Genomic DNA, 27,867 nt, shown 5'->3' with positions numbered 1-27,867 from the left:
CACCTACCTGAGTTTTTAGAGGCATAACCTGGAGTTAATCCAAGTAAAACAGTACAGTATCTGATAAATTTTAGGGTATGTGGACACAAGCCAGACCACAATATCCTCACACACACACCCTGCTCCTCGTTGGGTCCTGGTCCATGGTACATTGTATCAACTCTTGTCCCAGACTCCAGCTGACTTCCAATCAAAAGCACCTTGGCTTTCCTCCCATCAGTCCGCTCTCCATGAACCTGTGGTGACCCTGGCTCTGGCATCCTCCATAATCCTGCAACCATCACACCTGCTCTAGCTGTGTGGCCCTGGGCACGTCCATCCTGTCTCTGGGCCTCAGCTTCCTCATTTGCAATATAAGGAGAGGGCTAGATTGGGAGGCCCACGAAGGATTGCCCACCTCTAAACTCTAGACTATTCCCTCTTTTTTCAAAGGCTCTTCAGTTTCAACTGTGCAGAGTACAACCAGAGCTTTAAAGAGCTGACCAAAGCAAAAAGAATTGGAAAACACTTTATTTGCTATAACATGTGTGCTGAGACTTGTCCTCAGCATCCTGGAGTGTATCAAATACTAGCATAGTGTTTGTTTACAGGTGTATGAAAATCTGGGTGATGAATTGGAGTTTCTCATCTCTGGTCCCTTATAAAGAACTCGGTCCCCCATGCCCCCACCCCACCAGATACTGCTGCTCTGACCTCTAGCCTGGGAGAAGGAGGGGGCTCTTTGGGAATAGCCCTCAGAGCTGACCCTGGAGAATCTCCCAGAGGTCTTGGTATGGCTATGGGTGCCCCTCCTGCAGAAATCCCTGGGGAGACTGTTCCAGGCTTCTCCGCAAATCCAACCCACAGGTTCAGTTCCTTGGCACTGAAAGCACTGCTAGGGAAGAAAGAGTCCACTTCTGGGCTCCTGATTGGCCTCTCCCCATCCAGGCTTGAACTCTGGACTAGCCCCAGCTAGGGCGAGGTTTCAGGAACTGCAGGGCTCTGTGGCCCTGGGAATGACAAACCAGAAGAAAAAGCTCCTCCCCACTCCCAGCACTTAAACCTTCTCACACCAGCCCCCAATTTCTAGGACTTCAACTCCTAGGGTGCCTAGACCAGGAGATACTCCTAGGGTATCCCACCAGGAGAAGGAGGAGATGGTAGTATTTCAGGTCCAAAAAAAGGCTGTGTGACCTTGGGCACGTCACATGGCTTCTCTGGCCACTGTCTCCTTTATCTAAAAAGTGGAGTGATAATCCGGATTTTGAATGACCATGAAGTCAAAATAAGATAATGGCTGTGACAGGGCCTGGTAGAGTGCTGGGCAGCAGCGATGACTTTCTTTTCCTGGTGAAATGCCGGGTCAGCTGGTCAGCCAAGAGAGGCAACTGCCAATGGTAAGGGAGGAGATGCCTATGTGCTGAGGCTGCCACTTCAGCCCAAGGAAGGGGCTAGCTCAGCTCCCAGGGATGCCTTAGAAGTGGATTTGAGCAGAGGAGAGCAGGGGGAAGGCCAAGAGTAGGTGGGGGCTGGGATCCACACCCAGCCCTTGTTGGTCTGCTGCCAATAACGCTGGTTTGTGCTCCCCACCCTCCAGGCAGGCCAGCCCCAGGGCAGCTGAGAGGCTGTCAGGGCCCAGCTTCCCTCTGGTGGGGTGCTCCATCACAGGGGGCTGTAGAGGGGCAGGTTGGGCTGAGGGGCTGGGCAGTAGAGTGTCGAGATTGCAGGAAGGCCTCAGCAGGCTGGAGCCAATGGGTGAGGCTGACTGGATGGGGCTAGGGGACAGTTGGGCAGGAGGTGCGGTGAGCTCAGTGGAGCCAAGTGACAGAGAGGGCAAAGGGGACAGGGGGAGGCTAGGTGAACTATGAGGCTGTGGATCTGGAGAGAGCCGGTGAGCCAAGGGAGAAGAGACTGGGGTCTGAAATAGGCCCAGCTGCTCCTGGCAGCCATGTTGTCCGTGGGGCACAGGGTCCGGGGGCTGTTGGGTCTGGGCCCAGCGGCCAGGGGTCACTGGAGCCAACCAGGTGGCACAGTCCATCCGGCACCGGCACTCATGGGCATGCAGGGTCCGGCTCCACCACAGCAGCTCCGTCTGCAGGGCCTGGATTTCCTTCCGCAGCACATGGTTGTGTTTCTCCAGTGTCTCGTGCTGCTGGGGGCAGAAGCAGATGGGTGGGGAAGGGGATGTCAGCCAGCATCCAGAGCCCAGCATGAGTCCTGTCCCCTGTCTCCAGAGTCCTTAACTTAGGGAGAAAGATACTGCTGCCATCCAAATGTCTGAACTAGGGCCCCTTGGCTCCTCTCTGGCCAACTCTGCACAACTACCCAGCCCACCCTGTCCATTCTACCCCTGAGGCCATTCTACCAGGGCTCAGATTGGCCTGCTGTGCATCCTTGCCACCAGTTCCCTAAGCCAGCTGGTCTCTACCAAGCCAGCCAAGTCCACTCACCTGAGAACCCCACCAGCCTCCTAACTGGGGCGCCTCTGAAACCACTCTGTTTTCTTGGCCCAGAGGAACCATTTGGCAATTATATCATCAACTGAACATTAAAGTCCTTTAAAGACTTCCCCGCCTCCCTGGGCACAGCTGCCCCAGCTCACACCACCAGCTTGATCTCTCTGACTTTTCCAGCTCCCCTTAACTTTCTGTCCCTCAAGTGAACTCTGCTTCCTCACCACATTTCCCATCTCCTCTACCTGGACACTGCCAGCACCTTCTCCCCTGGCCTAATCCTGAACTTGTCATGACAACCTAGAGGTCATTCTGTCTTGCACACCTCTAGGCTGCTTCATGCCACTATCAGACCTCCCCAGTGCCCAGAACTTATTCACTGAGGCACTGTGAGAGGAGCCCAGAGTAGTATTTCACAGGGTGGCAGCACTGGTATGTTCTATTCGGCACCCCTGAATCAGCATCTGGTAAGCTCTGTTCTTCTGGACTCCAGGTTCTGAGAACCCACTGAGAGTTAGCATGCAGCTCAAAACAACCATTTATACTGACAGCAATGAAAGAACTTTTTTTCCACAGCAACTAAGGCTGAGTGACTTCCTCTGGTTCCCTTCCCAACCTCATCCCTTTTGTGGACAATTGTTATTTATTTTTTTCTTTTTTTCATGTATTTGAGAAAGAGAGAGAGACTGCGTGGGTGCGTGCGTGTGTGCGGGGGTGGGGTGGGGCAGAAACGCAATCTCAAGCTGACTCCTTGTCTAGCACAGGGCCCTAGACTCCAGGCTTCATGCGGGGCTCCGCCTCACAGCCCATGAGATCATGGCCGGAGCCGAAACCAAGAGCCAGATGCTTATCTGACTGAGCCCTTCCAGGACAGTTTTTAAACAGAGAACCCACAAGGGTGTTTTATGTAAAAATGCTGCTTAGGGCATGAACTCAAAGTTCTTTTTTTTTTTAACTCAAAGTTCTAACAGGCCTCAAAGCCACTAGCAGCCCGACTTCCAGGCTGGTCTCTGCAAGGGGAATGATGTTTTTAAAACATTATCACTAGGTCACCAATCACCTAAATTTTCCAAAGGCTTCAATTTACCTGCAGAAACGGAATCACTTGATGGTTCCCTCCTTCATTCATTTGCCACCTCCAGGCTGCTCAAAGGTCACCTCCTCAGGGAAGGCCTCCCCAGTTAGGTTTCCATCACTCCCCCCGCCCTCCCTTGCCTTGTCCCTGCTGCATTTGGCCCCACACCACTTATCACCAGCTGACATTCCCCAATCCCTCATGGATAATTTATTTGTCTGTCTGACTCCCCAATGAAAATACAAGCCCTAGAGAGTGTGGGGTAGGCTTTTGTCTGCTGCGTTCACAGATGTATCACGGATGCTTAGAACTGTACCTGTCACACAGGAGACACTCAATAGGCCTTTCCGGAAGGAATGAACACATGAATGCATGAAGTCTCTACCCCTGCCAGGCAGGCATTATCCTGGTCCTCACTCATACAGTGTACTAGGTGCTGCTTCCTCATGTCCAGGCCAACCCTACTTCATTTGCTGGCAATGCTTTTTCTTACCTTCAATCGTTTGGAAAACTCCTATGCGTCCTTCAAGACCAGCTCAGACTCCCTCTCTGTCATCACTCTGATGCCACTACCTGTGTGTTGCCCCAGCTATGTGCTCCTAGAGCACTTTCTTTTGACACCAGCATCTGCTCCACAGGGCATGACTGAGTTCCTTCTCTTTTTTGGGCACTGTTTCAGGTGATGGGGAAAAGGAAAGAGCAGGAGCACATAGTTCCCTGACTTCATGGCACTTCCAGTCTGGTGAGGAAGACAAGCAACGGACCTCTACACATGTAATCAAAGTTCAGGCCTAAGAAGAAAAGTAGAGCAGAGTAATAAGTACTCAGCTCTTTAGATCACGTGGCTTAGAAAGGCACTTCTGCAGAGGTAATGTTTAAACCAAACAGCTGGAAAGAAGGGAGGATCTAGCCAGACTGTGGTCTGAGGATAGAGGGGAGAGTCTCTGCAGAGGCCCTGGGCTGGATGTGCTTGCTCAGTGAAAGAACAGGGAGAAGAGGATGTGGGCCGTTAGGGGAGGAGGGTGGATGGGGGGGCCTCGCAGACAGGGCAGAGCCTTAGGCATGGAGGGCTGGGAATTTCACTCATAAGCTAAGGCGCTAAGGCGTATGCAGCCTTCCCAAGGGCCAGGTCCTAAGCCCAGCTCTTAATCCTTTCCCTGGGATGGAACCAGTGATGTCCTTTCTCTCTGCCCAGAGGAAGAAGAAAAGCTCCAAGGGTCAGGTTACCATCCAAGGTCAAGTTACCATCCAAGATTAAGAGGCAAGTGTAGTGGAGCCCTCCTGCACCCCTACTGGGCTCTTTTACCTCCTTTAGCCTCCATGAGGGTCCTGCCAGTGGGCAAGGATTATTGTTCTGGTTTTTTGGATGAGGACGGTGAAGCTCAGCGAAGGAAGTGACTTGTAGCTACAAATGCCACGGCTGGGACTCTAAAGCCAGCCCATCTTAACCTGAACCAGTTTCTCATAGGGTGCATGCTTGTCTCCTCTCCCTAGATCTGGGGCGCCTCAAGTACAGGGCTGGGCCGCAGACACACCTCTGTGTCCCTAGAGCCCAGTGCATGTCAGCACCTCTCTCAAACTCAGGTGACCTGGAAACATACAGCAATGGAGGGGGAGCTGCTCACATGGAGTTAGGGATGGAGAAGAGGGGACCAGGCCAGGTAAGGGGAGACAGGGTAGGGAAAGGACCCCACCTGGTGCAGGGCATCTGCCTTGTCTGTGTGCTTCTGCCGGCTGCGCTGGGCGGCTGCGCGGTTCTTCTGTTTCTTCTTCAGCCTCTGATGCTCCTCGGGGTCCTGTAGGGTGTGAGGCAGAGGGCTCAGGGGTCCTGGCAGGTGCTGTAAAGCTACACCCTTCCCAGTTCAATTCCCTGAAGGTCTCCTTTCTCCTAGAGGTCTCCTCTGGCAGCTCCCTGGGCACCCACATGCAGCATCGCTCGCATGGCACACCTTTGTGGAAACACCTGCCTCACCCACACGTCCTGCTTACAGCTCACGATGGGGAAGGACAAACGGAGAAGCCCAAAGCCTCAATGGGAACGCAGACAGAACTGACTTGACACCCACACTCTCCTTAGCAGCCATCTGGCTCTGGGAAAATCACTCCCTTCTCTGAGCCCAGCTGCCTCATCTGTACAGAGAGGCACTGGTGCCTTCCTCACGGGCCATAAAGCAGCCACGAGCTTATCATTAAGGGTAGGGCCATGGTCTGGTTCAGCTCCATGAGCCCGTGCTCAGCTCTGACCCAAAGCTGATATTCAGTTACTCAATGAATATTTATTCAGCAACTACTATGTGCCAGGTGCTGAGCTAGGGGGACAGAAGAGCAAATAAAACAGGCAAAAATGCATGAGTGGACTCAGAGCTTCCCAGAGGTGCCCTCCCAATTCCCTGGACCCCACATTAGGAGATCCATGAAACTTACACAAAATATTTAACCTAAATGCCCAAAGTTTTGGAAGGTCAGGCAAGAGAGAATGTTGGAGACCCCACAGTCCAAATCCCCCTCCTCTATGTCACTCTGGGGCTGTATTCTGACTGTAGGGAGCTCAGGCAAGACCTTGCCCTCCCTGGCTGAAAACCCTATGCTGCTCATGGTCACAACAGGCCCATTCCAGGTGCTGGAAGTGCCAAGACACTAGAGCCTGGGGGAAAGACTTGCAGTGGATAGCAAGGGGTGGGATTCTGGTCCTTGGGTCCTAGATGAGGAGCAGGGCCTCCAAGGGGAGCCAAGGTAGAGAATTTGGGGAGGGGAGAGAATGCTCCCATAAGGGCAATGAGGGAAGGGTTAGGGTTAGGAGACACATTATTCAGGAGGCTGCATTCTACACTGGAGCCTGGCTATGCAATTTGAGAGCCAGAAAGCCCTCATTTCAATCACCTGGAGAAACTGAAGCCCAGAAAGGGGGTATGTGGAGCCCACAATCACACCACCTCTATGTACAGAGCAGGGACTAGAAGCTCTGACCACATCCCTCCCTGCCTGGGAACTGGGGATATTTGGCCCCTTCTCATCCCCTGTCCCTGGTTCCCTGTACTCACCGTCCTGGGCAGAAGCTCATTGTCCCTGCAGAGGTGCATGGCTCAGGCAGGGGGTGGGCAGAGGCTCGGTTCAGGTATCCCTCTGTCACTGTGACCTCCCAGTGCCCTCTGGGGGCCCAAGGAAGTGGCAGCTCTTTTAAATCCCTGGTGACCACTCCGCCCCCAGCAAACCCAGTTTCAGTTTCTTCTAAAGCCACTGGCTGCTCAGAATCCCTGGCTCGGGTTGGCTCACGTGGCTGGAATTTCCTAACACGAACTGGCCTTCCGGTTGGGCCCCTTCTCTGAAAGGAGAACAACAAGGGATAATGGCCAGAGGAGGGGAGACCAAAATCCTGTTACCAGGAGGGTGTTCTGGGGGAGGGAGGGCAGGCTGCCAGGTGCAAAGCCAAGAGGCAAAGCTGATGGGGAACCGAGGGCTCATATGGGACATGGGAGAGCCTCTGGGCTCTGGAATTATAGGAATCCAGGGGCAGCCCCGGTGGCTCAGCAGTTTAGCACCGCCTACAGCTCAGGGCATGATCCTGGAGACCTGAGATCGAGTCCCACATCAGGCTTCCTGCATGGAGCCTGCTTCTCCCTCTGCCTGTGTCTCTGCCTCTCTCTCTCTCTCTCTCTCCTCTCTGTGTATTCTCATGAATAAATAAATAAAATCTTTAAAAAAAAAAAAAGGAATCCAGGTTCACAGCCCATCTCTGGCCCGTTGGAGCTGTGCTGTTTTGAGAATGTGATTCAACCTCTCTGAGTCTTAGTTTCCTCATCTCTGAAGGATGTAGGGGGATGGCACAAATATCTACTCACAGCTTCATGTAGGAACCAAGCAAGATAATACAACCACCTCCAAACCCTCTGAGCCCATGTTGAGGCGAGTGTGCAAAAATAAGCAATGCCCCTTAAATAGGAGAACAGATGGATAAATTACTGTGTTTTCATTCAACAGACCACGCAGCAGTAGAGAGAGTGATGTCTAGCAGTTAGGAGAACAGCTTCCAAGCTATGTGACTTGGGTACATAATTTCACCTTTCTATGCCTTTGTTTTCAAATCTATAAAGTGGGGATGAAAATAATTCTGTCGTGAACATGAAGTGAGTTGAGGCAGGCAAGGCGCTTGCAACTATGCCTGGTGCAGAATAAAAGTTCAACAAACAGGGGCGCCTGGGTGGCTGCAGTCTAGACCTGCAAAGGGCTCAGGTCACAATCCCAGTGTTCTGAGGTGGAGCCCTGCATTGGCTTCCCCGCCCAGCGAAGAGTCTGTTTCTACCTTTCCCTCTGCTGCTCACCCTGCTTATGTTCTCTCTCTCTCGAATGAATAAATTAAAAAAAAAAAAAGAATTCAACAAATATTTGCAATTTTGATCTGGTGGGCAATTCAAAGGTGCACTTAGCATCATGCCTGAGAGTCTGTCATGTCCAGTTGTTTGAAAAACACAAGCTGCAACGAAATCTGAACAACATCATTTCTGTAGGGTTTAATAATATGGATATGTATATATGTAATAAAAGTCTAAAAAATATGCATGTGAATGAGAAATACAAAATTCAGAACGTGGTGGTGTGGGGCAGGGTGCACCAAGGGGGACACACAGGGATTTCAGTTATGTCTGTGGTGTTTTGTAGCTTAAACTCTATGGTAAAATTATTATCCACATGTTGGGGTATACCTGAACTGTTTCCTAATAAAAACCTCTATTAACGACCTAGCAAGGCCTGAAACCTCAGGCAAACCCGCATGGTGTTTTCTCTAACAGAGACCATGCTTGGACGGGACATCTGTTTGGGAGACAGAGGAGCCAGTAACCCCAGTTGGAACATAGTAACTAGATGTGCAGTGCCCAGGGTTCCGTGGTCTGGTGACTAGAGCACCTGGGGATAGTGCCTGAGTCCTCAGGGCTCATGGCTGATGCTGTGAGATCACAGGGATGGCAAATAGTGTAGATGTGATCTTCCAATAGGTAATGGTGTCCTGCAATGCTGTGTGGAGGAGTTCACAGCTGCTGCGTCCGAGCTTCTTAGGAAAGAGCCCTGCAGGTGAGTGGCAGCATCTGCCATGCCACGATTGATTAGTGATGTCTGTCCTGAGCAGGGCATGGAGAGTGACCACCGGCTTGCTCTGCCTGGAATTGGGCAGGCAACTGCTCTAGGCTTTAGAGTCAGACTTGACTCTGATACTTGGCACTTAAAGGTCGATGACCAGGAGCCTCAACGTTGTCACATGTACACTGCAGATGACAAAGAGACCGTACCCATTTTACAAAGTTGTTTTGAAGATGGAAAAGAATGAGCCGGGCAGCCCTGGTGGCTCAGCGGTTTAGTGCCACCTTCAGCCCAGGGCGTGATCCTGGAGACTCAGGATCGAGTCCCATGTCGGGTTCCCTGCATGGAGCCTGCTTCTCTCTCTGCCTGGGTCTCTGCCTCTGTCTCTTTCTGTGTCTCTCATGAATAAATAAATAAAATCTTAAAAAAAAAAAAGGGGGGGATCCCTGGGTGGCACAGCGGTTTGGCGCCTGCCTTTGGCCCAGGGTGTGATCCTGGGGACCCGAGATTGAGTCCCATGTCGGGCTCCCGGTGCATGGAGCCTGCTTCTCCCTCTGCCTATGTCTCTGCCTCTCTCTCTCTCTGTGACTATCATAAATAAATAAAAAATTAAAAAAAAAAAAAGAATGAGCTGAGAAGAAGCACTTTGTATATTGTAAAGTGCTTCCCCCTAGAATCCGTTCCCAGTAGTGAGATTTGTGAGAACACAGGATTAACGAAGGCTCATCATTTTAAATGCCCAGGTGGGTGGATTTGGCATAACAGTTGGGCCTGGCCCTCCTTGCTTGAAAGGAGCCTGGGAGCAGAGACTACAGTGGAGCACCCCCATTCAGTGGGCTGCCTCAATTTCTCTGGATGATTTTTGTTTCTCGGAAACCAAGAGGGCCAGGTCATCTTGCCTGAGGCAGGCACCTAAGGGACTCATTAAACCAGTCCATGAGCTCCACAGGGAAGGATCTGGAGAAGCCACACACATGATACAACCAAGAAAAAAAGAATCTGTGTGGCAGGGGGCCAGTGGCTAGGGCCCAATTACTCTCCACCTCAGCCCCCAGCCCCAGGCTTGGACCTCCTGTCTTTTCCTCTGCAGACTCTAGCTTTGGGTGGAAAGGACACAGTCAGCAGTCAGCAAGTGTGCCTTTGGCCCCTCTCAGGAGGCTACAGCCCTGGAGGAAGTCTGGAGGAGGCAGCGTTTATGGCTTGCTCTCCCTGAGGAGTGGCAGGGATGAGGGACACGGGATGGGTAATGTTTAACCATGAATGGCTGTGCATGGCTTCCCCAAGGGGTGGACAGCCTCCCATGCTGGCAGGGCAGGCTTTGGGGTCATGCGGTCCAACCTCTTACTTAGAAGGTGATAAGACTAATGCCTGGAGAGACTAATGCCAGGTGGCCTGGAGGGAGGCGGCAGGGCTGGAGGGAGGACACACCTCTCTTGTCCACAGGCAGTGTGGAAGGGCCTGATCCTCCAGTTTATTTTTTTTTATTATTTTTATTTTTTAAGATTTTATTTATTCATGAGAAATCTACAGAGAGAGGCAGAGCCATAGGCAAAGGGAGAAGCAGGCTTCCTGTGGGGAGCCCAATGCAGAACTCGATCCCAGGACCCAGGGATCATGACCTGAGCCGAAGGCAGATGCTCAATCACTGAGCCACCCAGGTGCTCCTGATCATCCAGTTTAAAGCCAGCAGCCCCCAAGGGTGAAGGCTGGGAGGCCTCCCTAAACCAGAGTTACAGAGTGAGCTCTTGGGCAACAAAGTCATTACCCTTCTCACCCTCTGAAGTATCCCCAGGGTCTCAAACACTGCCTCCGCATAATAGGTGTTCAGCTAATGAATAAATGAATACAAGTCCTGCAGACAGCTTGCCAGAAACCCCAAAAGCCTTCTTGATGAGTAAAGAAATTTCTGAATTACTCATTCCTACTGGGCCTGCCCTGGCTTCCTGGGGTGGGGGGAACTCTCCTTGACCAACCTCCTTATTTTACTGGTGAGGAAACTGAGGCACAGTGAGGATGCAGTCACACAGCTGGTTTGGGAGAAGCCCATCTCAGTTCCTTTCCACACCTTCCAGGCTTGGAGAGATGCTGGGGATCTCCAGATGTCCAGGAATGAGGATTCTCTTTCTAGGTCTCCCCACCCTGTGTACCCCTTATTTGAGGCCTGGTATTCTTGGGGGAGCTTCAGCTGGTGGATAGCAGAGAAAGAGACCAAGAGGCTGCTAGTGGGACTGAGGCTATCGACTTCCCACTTGCAACTTAAGAGCTAAACCTCAGCTGGTACAAGCCCACAACCCACCGGGGTGTAAGACACACACCCAGCAGGTCAGCTGGCAGGGTGGGACAGGGAGTCTATGGCCGCAGAGGGCACTTCCTACTGGGGAGATCTTTCCACTGAAGAAACTCTTTAGCAAGGACATCGGAGGGTGGACAGGCTCCATCCTGGGACCTGGAACTTGATCTCGGGCAAGTCATTTAACTCTTCATGCCCCTCTCTCAAATGGGCATAATAATATAAGGATTTGATGAAGTAATAGTTGCAAAGGGCTAGAACAGCGCCCGGCAACAGAGAGTCACATAAACATCTGTTAAACTTCTAACAAAGGCACTCAATAAATATTTGATAAATTTTTGTTCACCCAACCAAAGGCTTGTATTTTATTTCATTATTATTTAAGAAAAAAATGGTGGAGTACATGATGGATGACTTTTTTTTTCCAATATAATATATTTTTAGTGGGAAAAAAGTGTTGGTGCCCATGTGTAAGCAGAAGCACTTAATATTTGATGAAAATTGCTCAAAATTTCTCATGCTTATAAAGGAGTATCATCAATAGGAGGATTCTTGGTTTTCTAAATGATCTAAACTCAAGCTTAAGTTACTGACAGACAAGTCTAGAGTGTACCAGCTTCATGCACAGCTGGATCACAATGCCCAAACAATTTCCTCAAGAGCCAGTGTCTCATCCTCACTGTTCTAGTAAGATGACCATGAGGAGAGTGCATCCCTCCACCTCTGCCACTTTCCCAACAAAGGGCCAGAACTTGGTTTGGCTTAAATCATGTAGCTATTCCTGATCAGTTACTGTGGCCAGGAGATAAAGTAAGATAGGCAAGGCTGGGGTCCCCGCCCATCCTGGAGCCTAGGAGGAAGGGTCAGCCCTAGGGACTAGGGGTGAGGGAAGGGCAACCCCCAAAGGCTGTTGGCAGAAGAGGGAACGGATACTGGGCTGATGCCACCACCTTGGCTCAAATTCAGATATGAGGAAGCTGCTCCTAGCAGTATATCCCTTTGCAGAGTCGCATCCCCAGGTGGGATGGACTCAATGCCCCCATGTGTCTCTGACACCGACCCTACACCCTCTTTCCATTGTTTCACAGGGACCCATGGGTGAGAAAGCAGAGGCTGGGCAAGGGGAAGACTCCAGATGAAATGAATGCTGTGCAGGGATTAGGGCCGTGACATTGTGGGGACTCCCCAGGGCAGAGGGAGGAGAGGACTGACTTTCACTTCAGCACAGTACCCTGTGAGTGCTCCACAAGCTGCAATCTGCAAATATCCAGGCTTCCCAGGAACCAGGTGACTTCCCCAGGGTTCTGTGACGCTGTCACTGATCGGTTGTTAGTAGGAGCTGCTATATGTGTCCATCCTTCGTCCTGCCGGGCCCTTGGCTGCCCCCAAAGCTTTGTGCTGCTGATTCTCGGCTATTCCTTTCACATACACATCTTTCCAGGAAACTGATTCAAACTTTTGGAAGTGGTCAGGGAGTATAAATAATAAACAACTGAGTGCTAGAGCCTAGAGTCAGCAAGCCGCCCAGGGTTCTGCAGGATGTGACCCTGGTGACAACAGCTCCTGGGTTTTCCAGGTGGTCCTAGTCCCAGGCAGTCTAAGGTTTAAATCCCTGCACTGCCACTTCCAGCTGTGTGACCTTAGACATGGCCCATGGTTTCTTTGGGTCTCAGTTTCCTTGTCTGTAAAATGAGAATAATACCCTCTTTTGCCAGAGCAGTCTCAATGAAACCACATATGGAAAGCAGTCACCCACTGGGTGGCTCAGTGGGTTGAGTGTCCAACTCATGGTTTCGGTCAGGTCATGATCTTGGGATCATGGGATCAAGCCCCGCATCAGGCTCTGTGCTCAGAGAGGAGTCTGCTGGAAATTCTCTCTCTCTCTCTGCCTCTCTCTGCCCTTCCCCCAACCCCCCCCCCCCACACACACACACTCTTTCTCTCTCTCAAAATAAATAAAAATAAAATATTTTTTAAAAAGAAAGAGAGAAAGCAGCCATCAGTAAGTTCCCTCTTGGCCCAGTGTCCCTGGCTGGCTCTCCCTTGTGATGTCACCACTCCACTGTCCACTGCAGATGGCAGAGAAGCCCAGGCTGGGTACCCTGCTAAGATCCTAGATACCGGAGAGGAAGGACTGTCACCTTGACCTTTGAGGGAGGCTTTTCACTCCTCAAATGGCTCTCCCTCATTTTGGCTTTGGTGTGGGTTCCTATAAAGGCTCAGAGAGGCAAGAAGGCCTTACCTGGAGGCTGGTGGACGGAAACAGCCAGCCAGGGTCACGAGCAAGAGCCCGGAGGGCTGGAGAGGGGTAGGACACAAAATCCCACTTCAGTGTGGCCGGTGTCTCCCAAACAGGAGACGAGAGAGTGCTTGCCTAGCTGACCCATCCCAGGTGCTGCACCAAGGGCACCAAGATCTTTGACAAGTCATGATCAGAATATTCTAGACTGGCCATCCAGCCTCTTTGCTTTATCTGTGGGGAAATTAAGGTTCGGAGAGAGGAAGGGACTCGGCCCAGGGCAAGGACATGGCGGAATCAGGCTGAGAGGTTCTCTTACCTTCACACTCCTCTGGATCCAACTCACGGCTCCTGGCTCCGGAGCAGAAATAATGAGGGCACAGAGCACCCTCGGGAGAATAGGGCACGTACCCCCTTCCTGTGGAGGAAACCTGCTATGGGTCTGCGGGGGGGAAAAATGAGGCACCTATGAAGATGGGGCCTCCCACAGGTCCTGGGCTGAAAGGGGATCCCCATGCAGAACAATGGTCAGGAAAGGCTCCCAAGAAAACCGGATCCATCCACAGCTCACGTGCCACAGGCACGAGGCCTCGGGCAGCCAGGTGCCCTCTCCGGGGCCCAGTTTTCTTTTTTCTTTTTTTTTTAAGATTTTATCTATTCACTCATGAGAGACACAGAGAGAGAGACACAGGCTGAGGGAGAAGCAGGCTCCATGCAGGGAGCCCAACGTGGGACTTGACCCCAGGACTCCAGGATCACACCCTGGACCTAAGGCAGGCGCTCAACATCTAAGCCACTCAGGCCCTGGGGCCCAGTTTTCCCATATGGCCAGTGAAAGACTGTGATAACCCATCTTCCTGGGCCCCTCTTGCTGTGGCTGGAGGCTGGGGCCAGCCTGATGCCTTCCGGGAGATGATCACCTTGTAGCCAGAGGAGACTGCCATTTGAGACAACAGAGGCTTTCTATCAGGCAAAGGGACTTCAAACTGAGGGTGGGTATCCAGGCACGAGAGGCCTTGGCCCTCTCCTGGCCTTGCCATCTGCCCAGCTCCCACTGTAGGCCTCAGCTCCCCCGCTGTACAACTGGGGGTAGGGAGGTACACAGGAGATGCCCTTTTCAGTGTTGGCTTGGTCTGGGAGTTGGTATCTGTCAGATCTCAGCAGCAGAGGTGGGGGCCAGGCCTGCCTTGGTCTGGAGGCCAAGAAGCCTGATAGTTAAGAACAAGGCTAACAACAGCTAGGAAGCACTTAATGGACTTCCACCTCTGTCTCTTTGACTCAGCAGATATTTACTGAGCATCTACTATGTGGCAGCCCTGCTCTAGGTTCTGGGAGACATTTGTTTAAAGAAAAAAAAAAAGGTGCACCTGGGTGGCTCAGATGGTTAAGCATCTGCCTTGGATTCAGGTCCTGATCTTGGGGCTCTGATATTGAGCCCCTCATCAGGCTCCCTGCTCAGCAGGGAGTCTGCTTGTCTCTCTTTGAGAGAGAGAGAGAGAGAGAGAGAGAGAGAGAGCATGAGGGGGTTCAGGGGTGAGAGGCAGAGGAGGCAGACTCCCTGATGAGCAGAGAGCTCTGATGTGGGACTCCTGAGATCAGGACCTGAGCCGAAGGCAGATGCCCAACCGACTGAGCCACCCAGGCACCCCCTAAATAAAATATTTTTTTTAAAAAGCATTTTAAAAAAATCCAGATCCAATACCAGATGTGGATGATCAGGGGAGGGGGAAATGGAGGAATGTGGTCCAAAGATATCAACTTCCAGTTGCAAGATAACTAAGTACTAGGGATGTAATGTGTGACCCCAGACCTATAGCTAACAGTGCTGCATGAGATATAGGCAAGTTATGAGAAAAAATCCTAAGAGTTCTCATCACAGGAAGAATTTTTTTCCTTTTCCCTTTTCTTCTTTTTTTTTTATTGTATTTATATGAGAAGACGAATATTAGATGGATATTATTAACTCTGGAAGATACAGAAATCAAACCCTCATGCTATATACCAGAAACTTACACTGTGAATTATTATTATATATACAGTCAATTTTTTGCAATAAAACTGGAAAAAAATCCATATCCTTGTCCTTGTGAAGCTTCCATCCTAGAATGGAAGGAGGGGTAGGGGAGAATAAATGTAACAACTTAAGGAAATTATATAAGCCGGCAGGGACGCCTGGGTGGCTCAGTGGTTGAGCATCTCCCTTTGGTTTGGGGCATGATCCTGGGGTCCTGGGATTGAGTCCCACATCAGGCTCCCTTCATGGAGTCTGCTTCTCCCTCTGCCTGTGTCTCTGCCTCTCTCTGTATCTCATGAATAAATAAATAAAATCTAAAAAAAAAATACACACACACACACACACACACACACACACACACACGGGCTGGCAGAAGGCCTAAGTGTCTTGGGGTATGCAGAGCTAAGTAAATGATTTGGGGAATGTGGGTGGGGATTAAGGGGTTTCAAATTTTTTCTTTTAAGATTTTACTCATTTATTCGTGAGAGACACACAGAGAGAGGGGCAGGGATAAAGGCAGAGAGAGAAGCAGGCTCCATGCAGGGAGCCCCACATGGGACTCAATCCCGGGACTCTAGGATCACGCCCTGGGCCAAAGGCAGACGCTTAACCGCTGAGCTACCCAGGCGTCCTAAGGAGTTTCAATTTTAAAAAGTGTGGTCAGGGTGGGCCTTAATAAGACATTTGAACAGCAACAAAAAAATGTTTTGAGACATTGGGAATTTGAACAAAGAATCAAAGAGAGGAAGGTGACAGCGAAGAATGGGTTAGGGGTAGTGGGAATATGCTGGTGTGCTGGGGGATTGATAGGGGCAGGGGAGGAGTAGGTGATGGGGGCAGAGAGTCTCGTGGGCCACTCATGCAGAGCTTATAAGCCCCTGGAGATCCCGGGCTCTAACTCTGGAAGATACAGGGAGCATCCAGCAGGCAGGGGAAGGATTTGAGCAGAGGAGGGACAAAATCTGAGCATAGGATAAAAAAAGTCCCTCTGCCTTGGGGAGAAGGAATAGGAAAATGGGGGGTGGAGAGGCTGCTGTAGTGATTGGGCAGGTGGAGCCCCTGGTTTATTGTTAATGAAGTGAAAAGAGTAGCCAAGTAAAGGGACAGCCACTATGCTCCCCACCACCCCATTCACCCTGCCAGGAAACAAGAAGCCTAGGCACAGCCTGGCTCTTGAGGACACCACAGGCACAGATGAGGTGGGCGTGGACATGTTTGTTGGAAATGCTCGGGTTTTCAAGGCCTTCCCTGCACCCCTAAGATTCTGGACAAGGCTGATGATGCCACGTGCCCTTGGATAGATGACAAAGGCGTGTGTAAACAGCTTGTTTTGTCATCTGTCAGTTAGAGAGGATAACTCCTCTGCCTCCCACTTGAGGCCTGGAACGAGGATGCTTGTACATGTGAGGCATCTGGCTGTGGCCAGTACCTTGTACACACCCACTGGGGACGAGGCCTTTTCTGGATACGTAAGGTTTACAGGAAGATAAGGGGTGAGAGTCTTAGAACAGGCCAGCGCAGAACTGTGGTCTACAGGCCGTGGCCATTCCTTTTTTTTTTTTTTTTTTTAAATTTCATTTACTTATGATAGTCACATAGAGAGAGAGAGAGAGAGAGAGGCAGAGACATAGGCAGAGGGAGAAGCAGGCTCCATGCACCGGGAGCCTGACGTGGGATTCGATCCGGGGTCTCCAGGATCGCGCCCTGGGCCAAAGGCAGGCGCCAAACCGCTGCGCCACCCAGGGATCCCCGTCATTCCAGTGATTAGGTGGCACCCTCAACCTTCCAGTTCTTTGTTTACGAATTAGTAGGACAAAGCCTACACTTGGGTATGCTGCCACCAAGTGCTAGTTGATGCTCTTGTCATATGCATGTGCTCCACAGATGTATCTCACCAGGGAGAAAAACAAGACTTCTCTTATCAAAACTGTAACTTTAAACAATCTCGACTAACACTGTACTTTAGAAGAATCAAATAGAAAAGTCCTCTAGATATCTTAAAAACAAATATTTATATATGCAAATAAATAAAATACTTAGTATTTTATTGCTTAATGAACAGCAATTTAATTAAAGCAAGGTCTTAAAAAAAAAAAAAAAAAAAAAAAAGCAAGGTCTTTTCCCCTGCTTGCTGTTGTTCCAGGATGAAAAGAGTTCTGTTACTTTTCTTTGACAATTATAAAGGCAATACACAATATGTATAGCTGAATCAGAAAGGCTGTTCCTCTTAAAATTAAAATTATGTCAGAATTTCCTCTCCAGACTGGGTAAACACATATGCCTTTTTAAAAGGCATCTAGAACTGTATCCTCAAGTTTCAATCCTCTTACTTAGCTTCAAGAAACTCTCCCTTCGAAAGCAGGTTTCACAGCTGTCAGGCTTTGGTATTTCATTTTCCCAAAGCTCTCTTGTGAATATATATATATTCACAATTATATATAGCTACAGCTCTATAGATCTTTCCCAGTTTTCTTCCAAAGGTATTCCCTAAAGATTTTACTTAAGAGCACCCTTTCCTCCTTTAAATGGGGCAAATGAAAACATTGCCTGTCACTCACGAGACCCCTGCACTTGTCTTTAAAAGCCCCTTCACCCCTCCTCTTCACCTTCCAGACTAGATTTCTAGCTATAGGCAATTTTTTTTTATAGGCAATTATTATCTTTTTAAAGATTTTATTTACTATTTATCTTAGAGAGAGAGAGCATCCATGTGTGAGGTGGGGGGCAGAGGTGGAGAAAGAGAGGGAAAGGGATCCCTGGGTGGCGCAGCGGTTTGGCGCCTGCCTTTGGCCCAGGGCGCGATCCTGGAGACCCGGGATCGAATCCCACGTCGGGCTCCCGGTGCATGGAGCCTGCTTCTCCCTCTGCCTGTGTCTCTGCCTCTCTCTCTCTCTCTCTGTGAGACTATCATAAATAAATAAAATAAAAATTAAAAAAAAAAAAAAAAGAAAGAAAGAGAGGGAAAGAATCTTAAGCAGACTCCATGCCGAGATTATCTCACAGGAGCCCAAACCAAGAGTTTGATACCTAATCAATCAACTGAGCCACCCAGGTGCTCCCAGGCATTTGCTATTCAAAAGTTAAATGTGCACAGAGCTTGCACATTGTTTGTGTTTTTATCAGTATTCATTATAATCCTACTCTGGGGGTGCTGGGAAGCTACAACAGCTTGCACAGGGCAGGGCTTTCATCCTGACATTTAAACAAGGATTTTGGGATCCTGGGTGGCGCAGCGGTTTGGTGCCTGCCTTTGGCCCAGGGTGTGACCAGGGAGACCCTGGATCGAATCCCATGTTCGCCTCCCGGTGCATGGAGCCTGCTTTTCCCTCTGCCTGTATCTCTGCCTCTCTCTCTCTGTGTGTGTGACTATCATAAATAAATAAAATTAAAAAATAAATAAATAAGGATTTTGATACTAGTGATGGTAGTAAAGAAAATTGATCCAGATCTGCTTAACGTAATAATTTTAAGTTTCCCTCAACCTACTCGAGTTAACAATTGAATTGCAGTGATTTTTTCTTTTTCTTTTTTTTAAGATTTTATTTATTTATTTATTCAAGTGAGACACACAGAAAGAGGCAGAGACATAGGCAGAGGGAGAAACAGGCTTCCGACTGGGAGCTTGATGGGGGACTCAATCCCAGGATCATGACCTGAGCCAAAGGCAGACACTCAATCGCTGGGCCACCCAGGTGCCTCAAAATGCAGTGATTTTCAAACTTCATGACTAGGACTCTCAGTAAGAAGTACCCATGTACATATAAATATCTGGATTTTTCAACGAACATTACTTACCTTTACTTCATGGGCAAAGGCAGTGTCTGTTCTGTTCATTCCACATAATTTTTTTGCTAATGCTGCTAGGTTTAACCATATGAAACTGACAACTTTGCAGTCAAAATGATTAAATATGGGAGATTTCATATGGCTCAACTAATTTGTGACACCGAAGTAGTTTCACATTCTATTTAGTGCGCTGTGATCCTGTAGGAAAATACTGTCTAGTGGGTTATTATTATTATTATTATTTTCAAAACTAAAATGGGATTGAAATGTTTGTTTGTTTTTCACTTGGCAAGACATCTTTCCACACAGGTACGTTATGATCCATCTCACCCTTCCAAAAGCTTCACGGAATCCACCAGCACAATTACCCCAGCTTAGGTAACTGACCCCCACTGAAGGCACTTAGATTTTTTTTTCAATTTCTTGTTGTTCCAAACCATGCCACAGTGAACTTCCTTGTCATAAACGTTCACCTGCCGGTGCTGCAATTTTTGTAGTACAGACTCATGAGGGCAAGATAGCAGGCATCTTGCTCTCTCACTTGCTATCTCAAAGCCTTTGAATAGGAGTTAGGCTCACTTTCTTCCCTTGTGTGTGCTTGGTGGAGGGTGAATAGTACTGAATGAGGGCGCTCAGCCAGGGACCCTGTTCTGTCCGGGGCCCTGTTCACAACCTTCTTCTGCAGGATTGGAAGCTCAGGCTTGCCCCGGACTTCTCCCTCTCTAGACAAACACTAAGGAGAGACCCTGAAAAACAGTACATCTTACATCAACAAACCTCTTAGGGTTGCCAGGAGGATGAAATAGAAAACATGGGGTGCTTTATAAAACAATTCACAGAAATCAGCCATTATCTTCAGCTCAGGCCAGACTTCTTTCCCAAATAGTAGACAGAGCCTACTCTGTGTTGCCTACTCACATTTACCCTGCAGTGGGCTGGGAAGGGTTCAACGGAGAGCAGTAAGCTCAGCTCACCCTTCAGAGTTTACAGTTCGCCTAGTCTCTGCCCTCATTTTCTTCACTTCTTCAGGACTTGAGCGCTAAGGTAAAGAATCAAACTCTTAGACAAAGTCATTCATTTAACAATAGGTATTTGTTGGGGATCCCTCGGTGGGCCAGCGTTTTGGTGCCTGCCTTCGGCCCAAGGTGTAATCCTCAAATCCGCGATGGAGTCCCGGTTTTGGAGTCCCACATCAGACTCCCTGCATGGAGCCTGCTTCTCCTTCTGCCTGTGTCTCTGCCTCTCTCTGTGTGTCTCTCATGAATAAATAAATAAAATCTTAAGAAAAAAAAAAAAGTAGGGGGACGCCTGGGTGGCTCAGCAGTTGGGCGTCGGCCTTCGGCTTGGGGCGTGATCCTGGGATCCGGGATCAGTCCCGCGTCGGGGTCCTTGCGGGAGGCCTGCTTCTCCCTCTGCCTGTGTTTCTGCCTCTCTCTCTGTCTCATAAATAAAATCTTTTAAAAAATAAAAATAAAAAAATAGGTATTTATTGAGCACCTAACATATGCCAGTCACTGCTAACTAACCATCACCAACAGCTCAACAGTCTCACTGGCAAAATGAAAAACAGTGCTTCTGAAGAGACAAACGACGGGCATCCTGGGCGGGATATTCTTTGTGTAGGGCTCCCCCCTACCCTCTAAACGGGGGCGACTGCACCTGGTAATTGGGACAACCCAAAAATTCCCCCGCCCCATCCCGCACATTTCGAAATGGCCCCTAGGAGGCATTTTCGCCCCAATGGAGAAACCCCGGCCCACACTAGGATTCCAGAAGACAGGGAAAGGGGAAGGCCCTGTAGGTGGCAGGTTTAGGATGATGCCAAGGTCCAAGAAGAGCAGCATCTGCACCCCGTTTCCGGGAAACCGGGCCTTACAGCGGCCCCGGAACTAGCTTGTCCATATCCTTGCGGATTCCGACGCCTGAGTCAGAACACAACCCAGGTTTCCGTTCCCAGCAGAGCCTGGGTTCCCGGAGAGGGAGGAATGGCGGCCCCCTCGGCCCCCAAGGTCTCGGGAAGAGAAGGGTTAAGGCAGGTGGCCCACAGAAGCCCCCAGCGCCGCTAGAGGGACTATCTCGGTGGCACCGCCAGGGGCTGCGCGGTCACGTGGGGGCGAGGGCGGGACCAAGCGAGAGGCCGGCCAATAGGCCGCGCTGTCGGTGGGCGTGATAGCCAATAGGAGCAGGGAGAGGGGTCCCGGGACTAGGAAGAAACGGCGGCCGGGAGGGGGCCGCAGGGACCATGGGGCTTCTGACCATTCTGAAGAAGATGAAGCAGAAAGAGCGGGAGCTGCGACTGCTCATGCTGTATCCTCCCGGGCGCCGGAGCCGCGAGGGTAGCGGGGGGCGAAGGGGAGCGCGCCGGGTGGGCGGTGCCAGGCGCCCCCTGCTGGGCGCGAGGTGCGCGGCCGGCGCGTACCAACTGCCCTTTGTGCGTCACGCACGTGGGCCCTACCAATCGCCCCAGCGGGGGGGGGGGCTGGGAGGAGACCGTACCACCGGCTCGGGGCGGGGAGGACTCCGTTCCCAAGGCCGAAGGTGAGGGTCTAAAAGCGCAGAGGCTGGACCAGATGTCCCTATGTAGGGGGAGGGGGTCCCGGAGGCGACTCGGAGGCCACCACCCGGCGGTCGGGCTAGAGCGTGAGGTCGCTGTCCTCCCTGGCTCTGACCTTCCCCCCCCCGCCCCGCCTCCGAGGGTGCCAGGCCCCGGCCCCGCCCTCAAGGCCCGAATCCCCGGGGCGTGGGGCCCCGCCCTGCGATCCTAGGGGAGGTAGACGCCCCGGCTTGGCTTGTTTCTCCCGTGGGGCTCACGCGTGTGTCCTTGGCCGCACGCCGCGTCGGTATTCCCGCCCCCCCCCCCCCCCCGGGCTGATGGCTTGTAGGCCCGAGGGCCCCGCCGACCTTCTGCGTCCCGCTAGCGGGAGCCTGCGCTCGTTCTCCCTTCTGGGTGCAGGGGCCGGTGCAGGGGCCCGCGGGGACTCCGCGATCCCGGGGCTGGGCGGGTCTCAGCCGGAGCTCCCCGAGCAGCGGAGAGAAGACCTTAAAGTGCGCGGATCACCTTATAATACTGAGGAAGAGGCACAGAGCCTTCACTCACCCAGTTAAACATTTACTGAGTGCCTTGTATGTATGTGCTAGGCACTGTCCTAGGGGCTGGGGTAGAACAGCAAAAGAAATCCTTACCGTCGTGGACGGTCTGTAATGCCATGGGGAGAAAGATGTTAACAAAGCAAATAGGTAAAATGTATAGGATGCATGGAGAAGAATGCAGTTTAAACAGGGTCAAAGAAGGCCACCATGAAAAAGTGACAGTTGAGTAAAGACCAGGAGGTGAGGGATGAACCATGTAGATGTCATCGCAAAATTTGTTTATGCAAAAGGAAGGGCAAATGCAAGGTTTGGAAGGAGGAACTCAACTGGTGTGTTCAAAGGAATGTCGAGGAGGGCCGTGTCCCTGGAGAGCGTAAGCAAGGAGAAGAGCACTAGATTATGACAGAGAGGACAACCGTCACCTCACGTGGCTTTTGGTTCTTGGCTTTTCCTTAAGAGGAGAAGTGCCCAGGAGAAGCATGATCTGGTTGCTGCACCACAGGCGAGATAGGATGGTAGCTTGGACCAGGACGGAAACAGTGAGGTGATGAAAGTTGGGGGACAGTTGATCCGAGGCCCAGCAGGCATTGCTGCTAGATTAGACTCGAGTGTGAGAGGGAGTGAAGTCAAGCCTGACTTCAGGATTCTGGCCTGAGCGCTTCCAAAGAAGGAGGAACCACTTGCTGAGGAGGGGGCAGGGAGCAGGTTCAGAAAGATGAGAGCTCAGGTTTGGCCAAGCAAGATATCCTGAGACATCCGATAAGTATCCAGTTGGCAGCCAGATGATAGAGGGCCGGGAGTCCAGGGGAGCAGCTGGGTGGGATGTGTACATTTGGGCGTCACCAGCATAAAGATGGTATTTGAAGCTGTGATCCTGGGTGGGAGCGCTAAGAGATGAGCATGGGTGGAGGAGAACTGAGACAGATCTGGATAAGAGGTCAGGGCAGGGATCCCTGGGTGGCGCAGCGGTTTGGCGCCTGCCTTTGGCCCAGGGCGCGATCCTGGAGACCCGGGATCGAATCCCACGTCGGGCTCCCGGTGCATGGAGCCTGCTTCTCCCTCTGCCTATGTCTCTGCCTCTCTCTCTCTCTCTCTCTGTGACTATCATAAAAAAAAAAAAAAAAAAAAAAAAATTTAAGAGGTCAGGGCAATGAGAACCCGGCAGAGGAGTAGAGGAGGGGTCAGGTGCTGATGATGGAGCAGGAAGATGAGGGCTGAGTACTGCCCTCCACCTGCCAGAGAACAATGTGAAGTCTTTAGGGATCTTGGCAAGAGCAGTTTCAGGGAAGCAGGGGGAGCAAAATCTCATGGGTCCAAGCAAAAGCAGGAGGACAGAAATCAGAGAGGGTGAGTAGGGACAACGGTTTTGAGGAGATTTGCTATAAAGGTAAAGAAAAAAAGGAGTGAGTAGAGGGGGAGAGGGATCAAGAGAGGGTATTGTTTGCTTTTAAGGTGGGGGAGACACCAGCTTGTTAGCTGATGGGAATGATCCAGTGGATGATGGAGTTGGGGTGTGAAGGAGGTAATGGAAGCCTGGGTCTCAGGAGAGCTCTGGTCACACTCATTCTACTGGTTTGAGTCACCTGGGGCCCCCTCCCAGCTGCAAGCACCTTTAAGGGTTGGAGTGACCCCGGGGGTGTTCTCTCCAGCTGCTGAACTCACCCATTTGTTTGCATACTCACTGAACAGCAAAGGGTTTGGAACTTTCCAGAAACGGGTGAGGGTGGCCACCTCCAGGTCCTTGCTCTTGCTGTTTGCTCTGTCTAGAATGCTCTTCCCTTAGTCCTTTGGAAAGCTGGCTCCTTGTAGTTTGGTCCTCAGCTCGAGACCCTGAGAGAGGTGCCCAAGCTAAAGGAAGCTCCTGCAATGACCCCCGCCCATAGCCTCTTAGTTGTATTTCTTACACTCACCAGGAGCTGATGGTACCTTGTTTCTCATTTGTTTGCACTCTATCGACTGTCTCCGCACTAGAGTAGAAGCTGCACAAGGGTGGGGACTTTGATTCTGGGGTACCCCCAGCACCAGAAGAGGGCCTGGCACAAAGTAAGTATTCAATAAATATTGTAGAGTAAATTAAGGAAACTTTAGTTAGGAAGAGATGATTAAAAAATCTTTATTTCTTGATTCTTTGCCATTTATCGTGAGCCAATAAATTGTGGGTCAGGCTCAACTGAGTCGATACAGTTGCTCAAGTGAGTCGATACAGGGTGGAAAATAACTTGTCCCCTTGTGATGTCACCACCCTGCAGAGTTCAGGGACTTCTCCTTAACCTAGTGCGCCCCAGCGGCCTAGACAATGCTGGCAAAACAACCATCCTCAAGAAGTTCAACGGGGAAGACATTGACACCATCTCCCCAACACTAGGCTTCAACATTAAGACCCTGGAACATCGAGGGTGAGCGGGGACCCCTCAGTGGGCTGGCCCAGGAGTAGGCAGAGAGGGTGGGTGAGGGGCCAGGCTGACCCTTGAGCCACTCCCTTCCTGTCCAGATTCAAGCTGAACATCTGGGATGTGGGAGGCCAGAAGTCCTTGCGGTCCTACTGGCGGAACTACTTTGAGAGCACCGATGGCCTCATCTGGGTGGTGGACAGCGCCGACCGCCAGCGCATGCAGGACTGCCAGCGGGAGCTCCAGAGCTTGTTGGTGGAGGAGGTGGGCAGGGTGCCTGGCCAAGCAGGCCAGACCAGGCCTCCATCAGCATCCTGGTGTACATACATGGATGGGTAAACACTCTCCTCAGTGGAGTCCCTAAGGGGCCTGTGACCCCAAAGGGACACCTAGGATGGGGTCTGTTTCTTCCCTGAGCCCTCACCATGTGCCCAGCACCCTTGGGGGCAGAGGCAACCTGTACACTTGGTCCAGGGTAGACCCACCATGCTGTGAACAGGACATGCTGTGAACTGAGACCTGGCTTCATGTCCCTTTGATGTCACTGCTTCACCACCCTCAGCTTCAGTTTCTGTACCTTGAATGGGCTTGAGGGAGGATGACTTGAGGCCCATTTATGAAGCTGTGGGAGGCAGTGGAGCCTGGCTTAGGAGTTGGACTCTTCATTGTGTAACCTCAGGCGAGACACTTAACTCTGTGAATCTCCATTTCCTCATTTCTAGGATGGGCTTTATAATTAGGGTGATCTTATAACTTATTATCTGGCCCAAAACATTTTCCTTGAAATAAAATTTGAGATTTATAGCTAAGTTGCAAAGATAGTGAAGAGATATCCCATATGCCTTTCACCCTGTTTCCCCCATGTTAACAGCACACGTAACCACCATGCATTTGTCAACACTAAGAAATTAGCATGGGTAAATTACTCTTAACTACAGATTTTCTTTGGATTTCACTAGTTTTTTTCATTAATACCCTTTTTCTGTTCCAGGATTTGATCTGGGTTACTATACTTGCTTTTAGTTGAAAAGCAGGACACTTTTAAGAATGAAAGAGGGATTTGTGAAAAATTATGCAGGGACAATAGCCATAAACAGGACTGCTTGGGGTACACAGGGATATGGCCACCTGATATAGTGCTAGCCACCTCCAGAGCATGTCAGGCAGGTCTAGTGAGATCATGGCTGTCCATGTTTGGCCCTGGCCTGTCACCTCGAGGCCCTATTTCAGGCCTAGATCGACCTACCTACATGGAGGGAGTCCCAATCGGTAACACAAGGAAGTAACTGGAAGCAGAGGCAGAGAGTTAGGCCTGCAGGGTGGTGAACAGTTAAAGTGCTACATGAACTTGGAAGAGGGAAAGGTCACTTCCACCAGACCCCATAACCCCAGGATGGTTGCATTCTTTATGCAGCTCAGGTCATCAAATGGGAGCAGTCTAGAACCAGAGAGCTCAGGGATCTTCTTGTCCATCTTCCCCTCTCCATTTATGGTGGTAGGAACTGAGGCATAAAGGAGGGAGGTGCCCACTGGGCCCTTACCTAGGGCTCTCCCCCACCATGTGTGGCTGGACTCACAGACCGTGTCCATGTTGTCTGCCCTACTTGGTAGGGCCTCTCCTACCACCCTGGGGCCTTGCCCTGATTCCAGGTTGATCTCTGATCCCACCTGCTCTGGGTATTTAGAGGAGGGGCCGTGGTGCCCTCTGAGCCCCCACTCCCCACCCCCTGTTTCTCTCCCCCAGCGCCTGGCTGGAGCAACCCTCCTCATCTTTGCCAACAAACAAGACCTGCCTGGAGCACTGTCCTCTAATGCCATCCGTGAGGTGAGTCCAAGCCTTTGCATAGGCCTGTGGACAAAAGGGGCACATGTTTCTCTGTTAACGTATTTAAAAAGCTTTTATTAGCTTCTCTTGTGTGGCAGGACCTATGCAGGACACTGGAGATTCAGTAATTAATAAGAGCTAGTTGTGCCCCACAGCCTGGGGGAAGGCAGACATGCAAACATTATCCTACAGGATAACAGCAGCCAACCAGTAGTGAGTACTTTTTCTGTGCCAGGCTCTGCGTGGATTAACTCATTCAGTTCCCACCCCAGCCTCCTGCAGTAGGAACCATTACTGTCATTCTGCAGATGGCGAAGCAGGTTTAGAGAAGTGAGCTAATGTGGTCAGGGTCACACAGTAAGCAGACAAACGGGATTTCAGTGCAGGCCTGTGTGACCCCAAATTGTATCCTGCCTCTTGCTCTAGAGCATGAGCACCAGAATGAGAAAGAATGGGGTTAGAATCTTCATTCTGTCACTTACTAGCTGTGTGAACTTAGGCAGGTTGCTTAACTTCTCTGAGGCATTCTCAGTAAAATGGCCAACAATCCCTGGCTCTTTGGGCCCTAGGAGGAATGGATGAGAAGAGGATATTTGTGGGGCTTATAGCACAATGCCTGGATCCTAGCAGATGCTGGATCCTGTGTTGCTGTTCAGTTACTAAGGGGTAGTATTGGTGTAGTGTTGCACAGAGAGCCCCAGTGCCCTGATGAACTGACAAATCTTCACCAGGGGCCGGGGGAGACTTCTGAAAGCAGGCCCTTGAGGGAGGCACGGATTTCCCCTGGACCAGGAGAGGGAAGGGGGCTGTGAGTGGCAGGGCCCATGGTCACCGGGGCCCACCACCCTCTCCCACCTTCCCAGGCCCTGGAGCTGGACTCCATCCACAGCCACCATTGGTGTATCCAGGGCTGTAGTGCCGTCACTGGGGAGAACCTCCTGCCTGGCATTGACTGGCTCCTGGATGACATTTCCAGCCGCATCTTCACGGCCGACTGAACCACTCCGGATGCCCCCCACCCCACCTTGCAGTCCAGCCCCCTACCCCCGCCCTCATCAAGCACCATCCATGGGGGAACAGGAGTCAGCCAGCCTGACAAACACCCCCCACCCCACTCTGTAACCTGCTGCTGCTGCTGCTAGTACTGCCCACTGCTGCTCTGTGGCCAGCTGGCTCCCGTGGCTGGAGGGCTGCTGCCCTGGCTGTCACCCTGGCTCCTGACCCAGCCCACCTGCAGCTGCCATGCCAAGAGGAGAGGGCTGGGCTAGGGGGGGGTGGGGGGTGGAGCTGCCTCTGCTGCTACCAAGGCTGTGGGCCTCATCCTTTGCTCAGCTGTGAGAATAAATCCTTTCTTGCCCTCAACTCCTTGTAGAGTCATTTGTTGATTCTACAGCATCACGAGGCCACCCGGAGTGCATGGTGTAGCAGGGCACTGATCATTTCGGTCAGAGGGTTAACTTCTGTGTCAGAGAGACAAAGAATTACAGAAGCTCAGGACAGGGCTGTAACTAATTCCATCTGGAAGAGTCCAGGCAGACTTCCCAGAGGAAGTGACGTTAAAGTTAGGCGTGAAGGGTAAGTAGAAGTTCTTTGCATAGAGCAAGGACGTGGACGGTTTACCAGAGCAACAGCTGTCCTCAGAGGAGTGGATAA

The 27,867-nt window shown here is 51.0% G+C and overlaps 2 protein-coding genes across 7 annotated transcripts; one reads left to right on the top strand and one right to left on the bottom strand.

Annotated features, from left to right (window-relative positions):
- Positions 1 to 490: 490 nt before the first annotated feature.
- Positions 491 to 13,713, bottom strand: BATF2 (basic leucine zipper ATF-like transcription factor 2). 3 transcript variants are annotated; one of them, XM_038564024.1, is made up of 4 exons: positions 13,429 to 13,713; positions 6,549 to 6,829; positions 5,202 to 5,303; positions 491 to 2,131 (listed from the first exon to the last, which is right to left on the bottom strand). In XM_038564024.1, the coding sequence occupies exons 2-4, from the start codon at positions 6,585 to 6,587 to the stop codon at positions 1,454 to 1,456; spliced, it is 819 nt and encodes a 272-aa protein (XP_038419952.1). In that variant the 5' UTR covers positions 6,588 to 6,829; positions 13,429 to 13,713; the 3' UTR covers positions 491 to 1,453. The 3 variants fall into 3 exon arrangements, with proteins under 3 accessions (XP_038419952.1, XP_038419953.1, XP_038419951.1); XM_038564025.1 differs by lacking the exon at positions 13,429 to 13,713 and having other exon boundaries at positions 491 to 2,128; positions 6,549 to 8,921; XM_038564023.1 differs by lacking the exon at positions 13,429 to 13,713 and having other exon boundaries at positions 6,549 to 8,918.
- Positions 13,714 to 20,879: 7,166 nt separating this feature from the next.
- On the top strand, positions 20,880 to 27,576 carry ARL2 (ADP ribosylation factor like GTPase 2). 4 transcript variants are annotated; one of them, XM_038564020.1, is made up of 5 exons: positions 20,880 to 20,941; positions 24,249 to 24,395; positions 24,491 to 24,653; positions 26,134 to 26,214; positions 27,078 to 27,576. In XM_038564020.1, the coding sequence occupies exons 1-5, from the start codon at positions 20,895 to 20,897 to the stop codon at positions 27,210 to 27,212; spliced, it is 573 nt and encodes a 190-aa protein (XP_038419948.1). In that variant the 5' UTR covers positions 20,880 to 20,894; the 3' UTR covers positions 27,213 to 27,576. The 4 variants fall into 4 exon arrangements, with proteins under 4 accessions (XP_038419948.1, XP_038419949.1, XP_038419950.1 ...); XM_038564021.1 differs by lacking the exon at positions 20,880 to 20,941 and adding an exon at positions 21,058 to 21,216 and having other exon boundaries at positions 24,285 to 24,395; XM_038564022.1 differs by lacking the exon at positions 20,880 to 20,941 and adding an exon at positions 22,271 to 22,543 and having other exon boundaries at positions 24,491 to 24,708; positions 27,078 to 27,131.
- Positions 27,577 to 27,867: the final 291 nt, after the last annotated feature.

Source organism: Canis lupus, chromosome 18 (genome assembly GCF_011100685.1).
Source record: "Canis lupus familiaris isolate Mischka breed German Shepherd chromosome 18, alternate assembly UU_Cfam_GSD_1.0, whole genome shotgun sequence".
Taxonomy (NCBI): Eukaryota; Metazoa; Chordata; class Mammalia; order Carnivora; family Canidae; genus Canis; species Canis lupus.
The sequence above is the reverse complement of the archived record's forward strand: the minus strand, read 5'-3'. Positions and strand labels throughout refer to the sequence as shown.

Excerpts from the sequence above, each read along its gene's own strand:
- ARL2 (XM_038564019.1), top strand. The coding sequence starts at position 22,479 with ATGATCTGGTTGCTGCACCACAGGCGAGATAGGATGGTAGCTTGGACC. Across the intron at positions 22,544-24,248 it reads ACCAGGACGGAAACAGTGAG|AGTTCAGGGACTTCTCCTTA; the intron begins GTGATGAAAGTT and ends ACCACCCTGCAG. Across the intron at positions 24,396-24,490 it reads AAGACCCTGGAACATCGAGG|ATTCAAGCTGAACATCTGGG; the intron begins GTGAGCGGGGAC and ends CTTCCTGTCCAG.
- BATF2 (XM_038564024.1), bottom strand. The coding sequence starts at position 6,587 with ATGCACCTCTGCAGGGACAATGAGCTTCTGCCCAGGACG. Across the intron at positions 5,304-6,548 it reads ATGAGCTTCTGCCCAGGACG|GACCCCGAGGAGCATCAGAG; the intron begins GTGAGTACAGGG and ends CACACCCTACAG. Across the intron at positions 2,132-5,201 it reads AGGCAGATGCCCTGCACCAG|CAGCACGAGACACTGGAGAA; the intron begins GTGGGGTCCTTT and ends TTCTGCCCCCAG.